The sequence below is a fragment of the Typopeltis vanoorti genome, chromosome 14 (assembly GCF_054136105.1).
Source record: "Typopeltis vanoorti isolate ZY-2024b chromosome 14, IOZ_Tvanoo_1.0, whole genome shotgun sequence".
Classification (NCBI taxonomy): Eukaryota; Metazoa; Arthropoda; class Arachnida; order Uropygi; family Thelyphonidae; genus Typopeltis; species Typopeltis vanoorti.
Genome location: NC_143562.1, coordinates 15038861 through 15047500, shown reverse-complemented (window position 1 = coordinate 15047500; position 8640 = coordinate 15038861). Strand labels below are relative to the sequence as shown.

Genomic DNA, 8640 nt, shown 5'->3' with positions numbered 1-8640 from the left:
TTATTTTAGATCGTTCAGGCTTTCCTACTTGAACAGGCTTTTTTAAATCATCAGAAACATCAACATAATGTGGTTGTTTCTGCAGTTGTGTGCAGAGACAATCACGGTTGTGTCCAGTGCAGCTCAATGATGCCTCATTGAACTGAAAAGCTTGAACTCGTATAATTCTTTTCATTAGGTCTTCTGCAGTAATCTGTAGAAGTTTGCAACATTTATATTTTCAGCTGATAGTTTAATTCACATTGCCGAAATATAAATATTACGGGTGTCTTTTCATAATGATTGCTGTGTCTATATAATTAGTTGTTTGAGGTCTTTTTATGGGGTACGTGGTTCTAGTTATTCCGTAGTTAGCGCTTTAGCATCATAGAGCAATGGCATAAATGTTTGTAATCAGTGGCGTACCCAGGATTTAATCCTGGGGGGGGGCACTCAAGATTTAATCTTTGGGGAGAGTTGAGTAGACGATTTGAGAGTACACACCACACATTGCATACGACCTATGGCTGAGCATATGCAGTGATCGCTAATACATGATACCCTGATCTCCACTGGCCCAGCTCGAGCAAACGAAGTAACCCTCTGTCCGTCCGAGCACTACTTCGTTCGCCTTGCGTTCATAGCGGACGTGATTACCGAGAGCTATGGGGTATCCCCACCTTATGGGACCGCTAATTCATAAGTAGTATACAAATAGAAGACATGGCACAACATAAATAAAAAAAAAGGAATTTGAATTAGGAAAAGATTTTCCTTTTCCCTTTTGGGGGGAAGGGACCTGCGCCACTGTTTGTAATTATAATGTCTTCTCACTAGTCCACTCTGATTCAATTACTTCATTTCCATTATTTGAGAGAGATTTTGGTGTAATCTTTTGTTGCTGACCAGGCTTAGTGGAAAGGCAACCTACTTAAGTAAGGCAAGTACTTTTTGAGGAGAGTTTCTGGCATTGCGAATTTTACACTTTATTCTACTTTTCAGGTTCGAGATTATAAAAACTGCGTCGCGACCATCACTTTAAGGAACATGATCTATCGCAGTTTGATTTCCTGTGGAAGTATCTTCAGGTTTCTTGCAATATTGTGTCATTTTGTAGTAATCTTGGGTAAGATAACAGCAAACTTGCAAATACTTTTATTATTATATCATAATAAAATATAAATATACAAAATTAATAATATCATCAGACCAATATGTATGAGAAATATTAAAATGTTGTATTTCGATAAACATTTAAAAATAGAGAAGAGGTTAAAATAGTACATACGTTTTGAGTCTCATTGGAATTTAATATAAAATGTTTACAAAATATATAATTTAAGTTCTAATATAATATACTTTAAAATTCTAAACAAATGTTTTTCATAGCTGCAAAAAATTCTGAGTCTAAATAAAAAAGAATAATTCACCTTTTTTTTATTTTTTTGAATAAAATATTAATTAATTGACTTTTAAAGATAAATTTCTGAATTTGTGATTTACTTGCATTTTCTTCAACATCTTTTTATCGCTTCTTAATTAATTGTTAAATAAATTCGCGAATTGCAAACAACATAGAAGAATTAATAATTATTAAAAAAAATAGTTAGGCTTCTTTAGCTGATTAGGTAACGTAGATGCCTCTCTGGATTTAAATCCAGTCTAGAATGCCGAAAAAACCTTGATAAAGATTTCAACTGAAGATCAGTTTAGCCTATCTCATCTGGAAGCATAAAAACCAGATTATCCATCACAAAACCTTAAATGTCACCATCTGGGACTATGGTTCACCTCTCCTATACCAACCGCATCATAAATGATGTGGATAGTATAGGTGAAAAGCGAAAAACCTGTTTTCTCTCCTTTTTTCTTTCAGATCTAACATTCTTTGCCAGATGTGATTCTTCTTGAAATCGCTTGTGTACAATCTTCTCTGGCTCAATATCTCCTTATCTCACTCTTCGTTTGCTACTTTGCCTTATCTAATTAAGACATCCACGCAGACTTCACCGAATACTCATGTCTAAATCTTATTTTCCAGGGCAAACAAGACACTATCCTTGGAGTCTTCTTTCCCTTACATCTCTGGAGAGTGTACCTTCTAATCGTTCTTGTTTCAATCTCGCTTACATCCTGATGGTACCACGGTAAGATCATCTAAAGATAAGGTGGACCTCTTGGCGTCAGTCTTTTCCTCCAACACTTGTTTAGACGACCAACGCAGATCACCTTCCCGAATACCCCGAGTTATACATTGCATGTTTGATCTTTAAACAGAATGACACCAGAAAAATCCTCAATGTCTTGATACTAACAAGTCTTCTTTCAAATCCCTCCAATTTTTGATCGAATTAACACCCATCTTGTACCTCCTTATACAAGCTGTCATGACGTCATTTACCGAACAGCATTGAAACTATCCGGCTTATACAGAAAAGACAAACTCAGCCATCAGACTATCTTCGTATTGCTCTGACCTCAATATTCTTGAGAGTGATAAAGACGGTGATTATCAATGAACTTCACTACCTGAAGATTATAAGGCAATTAGTGATCCCCATAATGGGCTTCGTAATTCTCGTTCTACAGAAAAAATCCTTGCTATCTGTGCTCATCTCTGGACACAGACCATGGGAACATTTGGATAAACTCATGCAGTCGCTCTTGATATTTTCAAGGCGTTTGATACTGTCTAGCATCAAAGTCTTCTTACAAGCTATCATCTAATGATCTCTCGTACAACAATGACCTCTCTCTTTCTCTCTCTCTGACTTCAAATCTTATCCATAATTTTGCTGAAGACAGTAGTATTCTCATTTCCTCTTCTGAATTCATCGAAGAAACTTTGTAGTACTCGCATGATAAAGGATACAAAATCTTCTATAAGCAATGTCTGAAACATTCATCTTCTTGTCGTTCTGAAATGGAGACCCAAATTGCGACGTGCATTATATATCGAATTTCAATGCTATAAAATCGGAATCCTATCTTTTCCCAGAGAAAAGAAAAGACAGATCAAATTTCTCTTTTTGGATTGACTTTCAAATGTAGTCCATCCGGAAACAAAACTTCATAAAAGAGAATTCCGTTCGACCTTAGAATAATAAAATTGATAAATAACAAATCTCCCTAAGAATTGTCGATTGTATACAAAAGAGGTGAATCCGCTTAATAGATATCACCTTCCTAACGGACATACTCCAATCACTGTCTCACAGACATCTATTATGTCTTTTGTTGCAGGCATTCCAATGGGCGCTGTTCCACCTGAACTCCTACTATCACTCCTCTGCTCTCCTCTAATTACGTACGGACCTGAGTAGCCACTGATCAACATCACAAGCAGTTTAGTTCTCCGAACTTGTCAAACCAACTTTTCATATTCTTTCTTCAGTCAATCTATCTATATTCTTTTGAATGGCCTTTCGCATATCGTTTTCCACAATGAATACAACCACCAGATTTTCAAGACGTTTTAAATAAATTTCTCCCTTAGGATTTGCTCACATATAGTGCAGGTTAATCATCATAAGAAGGAGATGATGTTGAATCGAAAATTACGTGCCTCTTGGAACCATTGGGTCTAACAGGCACGTACTAACCCACAACCTTCCATGTATCTTTGAATTTAATAAGCCTAATTCTAGGATTAGGTGGTTACCCTATACTTAAAGATATTCTTTTTATCTTTCGGTATAGGATAAATTGCGTGTACTCTCTTGGCCGGCTTGTCTGTTTTTGCGATGAAAAACACGACTTTCTCCAGATGAGAAATCCTTCCACTTCAGTATGAGGCCAACCGAACTCATATTCGGTTAAAAAGATGATAAAAGTCCTTCGAATTCTGGACGAGATTCAAACCAACTTCTTTCTAACCAAAGGGCTTTGTGTGTGGGGTTGACATCCAGTATACACACAGCCAAGCCATCAATCAGAGTTTTTTTTAATAATGACATCTCCGTTGATCACTCAAGAAGACTAATAGGTAGCTTAAACAAATTATATCTACATCTGGAGACTGCAAACGCCCAGAATAATGAAACAGTTTCAAAGTTATGGTGCGCACAATATTATTCCGTATAACAATACGCACCTAAACACTTCTATATTAAAAAGCTTCGTGAATTAGTTTATTATTATTATTAAGACAAGAAAGAAAATAGGGGAAGGGTCAATATTGTTGCAATGCTAAAGCACATCGCAGAAAATCGCTGGTCATTTCTAACGCTACATGCTTGTGTAGATCAGTGGAGCTGGTGTTACCACTCCTAAGCGTTAGGCCGCCCGAAGTAAAAGCATCCTAAATTCGATTCTAGTCTCCGACTAGAGGTAATTTTGCTAACCATGTCTTAATCGATTGCTGGCACAGGAGAGTGTTTTTGTTCTCTCCCGGAAACTCCCGTTTTTAGTCCCATAAAATCAAGAAAGCTGCAGAATCCACACTATTTCAGCCATTAAAAATATTGTGTTAGAGTTAAGGATCACGAGATGGCAGCACTTGTTTGACGGTGGCTGTCTCTTCACTGGATGTCGTTTAAAATTAGTGATAGCCTTGGGCTAGCTATCTTTAATTGCTACCATTCGAGATTGAACTGCCCGCTCAGTCTCCAAAAGTAAGATATGGCTAAAACGGCTTCGACTACTCCCTATAAGGGAATAAAAGGCATTAGCCGATGTGACTTCTAACGCTTATAAGTCGATGGCATTGGTGGACTTGAACGTTTACCAACACCATCTACCTATCAGAGTTAGAAATAACTTTAAATTGTCCTGTAAGTAAAGCGGATGTTCCGAATTAAGAATAACAGGGTCATGTCAAAAACAGACGAGGATGAATATAGCAATTCTAAGATGTACGGTTTCTGGTGATATCTTATGCAAGAAGAGCATAAAATAATAAAAAAACAACAACATTTATACAGAATATATCTGTATAAAACAAGGGAAATGTTGATAATAAAGCTATTTTATGTGGCGTTAGGGAAACAATGTTGGACTTCGTTAACTATTTGTTTACTGAATAAACATTATATAAGCTATAAGAATTAAATATAATATATTGAAATTTAATAATTAATTTGGACTCTTTACCATGCAATATAAATAAATGATAATCATTCTAACACACCACATAAAAATTCAGAGGAAATGTCCACAAAAGAAATTAAAAACATTAAGTGCATACATCGGGTATGAAATCGGCGGAGTGGAATCAATCGACCATGAGATGTGGTGATTGATTCATTCAATTCAATACCCTTGGAGGATAATCGAATGCAATGCTGTAGCCAATGAAGTTCTGACTGAGGCTCGGCTATTGCTGTTACCCTCCTGCCATGATCAGAGCTTTAATTTAATAGTTCAATAACACCTTATCCTTACACTGTCCTCTACAGATAACCGGGAATATGAAAAGCATGCTTGCTTCGCCCCTTTAAGCCAGTCCTTATAAGGACTTATAAGTGCATACATCGGTTGCGGTTTTGTTGTAAAAAATTAAATTCATCGAGACAAGCCAAAAGCCCTTTTTAGGACATCCAGGGTAACAAATGGCAATGCTGTAGCCAATGAAGTTTTAACTGAGGCTCGGCTATTGCCGTTACCCAGCCATGACTAGAGCTTTTTAGCTCAATAAAACTCCATCCACACAGATTCTCTTCATTCAGATGACGGGATAAAGAGTCAAGGACTCAGTCCATCGCCCAGTTCTTTTAAGAACTTTAAGAAGTGCATACATCGAATATTTTCTGGATGGTCTTACATCGAAGGATAACTAGGGTTATAAATTGATTAGAAGAGTGAAGAGATTAATATATTTAGTCTACTTGGTGTAATTATATCTAATATAAGTTGGAGTACTTTTCACATGGATATAGCAAAAAGAAATGATTAAAAAAAAATAGAAACATAACATTAATTAATGAATCCTAATAAGGCTTGTTTATTCCGGTGGAAATGGATTTTTCATCCATAGCGGTAGGCCGCCCAAAAAGACTGTTATAAAGTTCGATTCTAGTCGTCTAGTAGAGGAGGTTTTTATAAGCCTTTCTTATACTGATTCCCTGTTTAGTCGATCTGTGGCCTGGGAAATTAGGATTGATTTTTAATACCACAATTGAGGAAAATTTTCCCTAGATGCGCTTTGTTATTTAGAAGTACAAAATATCACTTTCTCAGAGGCAGGTGAGTTAAGTATGTGCTATGAAAGAGGCAGTAGGCACTGCATTGAGGTATGCAGCCTGTTAGCAAATAAAGTTTAGTTCATACAAATTTATTTCCACGATATTTCCATCATTATAAAATCCCGCGAGTAGCTAATTGAACACAAAATATAACAAAATAGAAAAAAAAAAGAAAAAAGTTGATAAATCAATGTTGGTATTTTTATACGTTTTTCTAAAATGTCTGTCACTGTATTAAAATAGACCTCAGTTTTCCATGGCATATTTCACCACTGAATAGTGTATTTTCATCTTCATAACGCAGCTATGTTCATACAGCTGCTATCATATGTATAGCATAAAATGATCTAAAAATTTATATAACTTTTGAAGTTCATTTCCAGGATAATGTGGTGAGTGCTTAGCACAATCGCCTCCAGACATAAACAGAAATATTTTGGTACATAATACTTTGCTAATAGCAACCATATCCACATTCATCTGATTTGAATACTGTATATTGCGATTCACGTTTACGTATTACTGGTAACGCGAGCACACACGCGCGCATGCACGTCACCGTACAGTTGTGGTTGTTCCAACGATTCCTATAGTGCTGAAGTCACAAACGTTGTGCTACTTTCGCATTCTTACTTGAGAAGACATCATAATCCTCACCCACATTCTCAACGTTTTGTTACATAATGATGGCTCGTTTTTTAAATTTTTATATACCTAACTTTCCTTGTGTCATTACTATCGCTACATTTTATATTATTATTATTAATTTTTTTTAGGTAACACAGACTCTCCATCCATTGATGGAGTCTGTGGTAGCGAGCTGACAGCTGAGGAATACTTGGATCTGTTAATCGAAGCAGCTCGACCAGGCATACCCGATCCACTCCCTCTTAGACAAGAATTTCTCGTAGTTCGACTGTACGATGGAAAGGTGCACGGGTTATCTGGATTGAAACGAAAAGGTCCTGCCTCCGTCGTCTGTACGGACAATTCCGTCACTATGTCTGCATTACTAAGCATCGACGATGTGTCTCTCATTTACCTCTGGGAGTTCAAGTTCGCATTCATGAAATTCAATGGCACTGCAACCCTTTCCGCCAAGCATGTTGATGTTTTTGCTGAAGTAATCCGTAGCGCTCAACAAACTTCGGTGACCTCCTTGAAAAAACTAGAAATTATCGATTTGCCCAAGGTCAAAGTGAATGTCACAGGTGGGGGCCCGGTGACATGGCTACTTTCGAAAATAAAAACACTGAAGGCTCGGCTCTTCCAAAAATACCTTGCGAAAGCGCTAGAAGGTCCAGTTAAGAAAGCCATTAACGACGTTATAAAGGGTTAACATTTATCTCAGTTTCAACGTTTTTTACATTTCCTTAATGTCGTTCACGTATCTCATGGTCATCCCCAACTGCATATGATATTTGGAAAAGATCTGTAGCTTTTAGCACACATCAATTGATATTAAATACATTTTATTTTTATTGTTTCTTATTAAAACCACTAGACCACTTTTATTACCATTTATCACACGGGAAAGTTATGAGGGATATTTAATATGGTTAAGGTATACATAAACCAATCTGCTGTGAGTGATCCATCCTCAACCCGGCTGTGGCTGCACTTCAACATATCTTTAGTAGCACATGATGGTCTAATATCCCTATACTGTTCTGATCAATGCTCAATGGCTTCTCACGAAACTGTAATTTGACTTCATAGAAGATTAATGGCATGATAGACTCGCTACTCCTATCAGTACGATCTGTTGTTTGTCAAATGTGTGTATTTTTAGGCTGATTTATTTATCTGTCTTTTGTATGATGTAAATGGCCATGGGAAAATGGATATCAGTTCAATGTTAGTAAATGTAAAGTCTTTCAATTCGAGATGCTACAAGATTTCAGCATGTCTAACCCTTCATTAACCTCCACAAAAATATTCCTTCGTGAAACACAATCCATCCTCACAGCACTTATAGATGAATCGAAACAAACTAATTCCAGACCCTCTACAAATTGTTGCGTGGAAGACAAATGGCCTCAGAAACAAAATTTTAGAGCTCTAAGCCTTTACTCAGAGATATCAGCCAGAAATTGTTCTAATAAGTGAGACATATCTCAAGCCCTCGGACAGCCCTAAAATTAGGGGATATCACCTATACAGAACCGACAGGCTAAATTACAGAGGAGGCGGCACTGCCAACGTTATTAAAAATTATATCAAACATCAGTCACACCTCTTGATGTGACTGATGAAGCATAATCGTTTGTCGAGAAGTATTCCGAGGTATTTTGTTTCAGTTTTCCATGGAATTTTAGAGTTGAACAGGGCGATGTCTCCTTTGGGGGATGCTCGTCTTCTTGTGAAGAGTATCGTTGTACTTTTCTGGGGGTTTAATTGTAGTCGCCAGTCTTTAAACCATTTTTCTAGATTCAGGATGGTGTCTTGTAGTTTTTTGGTGACAAGAAGTGGTTGACGA

General features: G+C 36.9%; 1 protein-coding gene across 1 annotated transcript in view; it reads left to right on the top strand.

Moving 5' to 3' along the window:
- LOC150099250 (uncharacterized) overlaps positions 1 to 7561 on the top strand; it is a 9936-nt gene extending 2375 nt beyond the window's left edge. The window contains exons 2-3 of the mRNA XM_090404412.1: positions 982 to 1105; positions 6938 to 7561. Of these exons, the coding sequence (XP_090260538.1) occupies positions 982 to 1105; positions 6938 to 7500 (687 nt within the window). The 3' untranslated portion in view covers positions 7501 to 7561. The remainder of the gene's footprint in view (positions 1 to 981; positions 1106 to 6937) is intronic.
- Positions 7562 to 8640: the final 1079 nt, after the last annotated feature.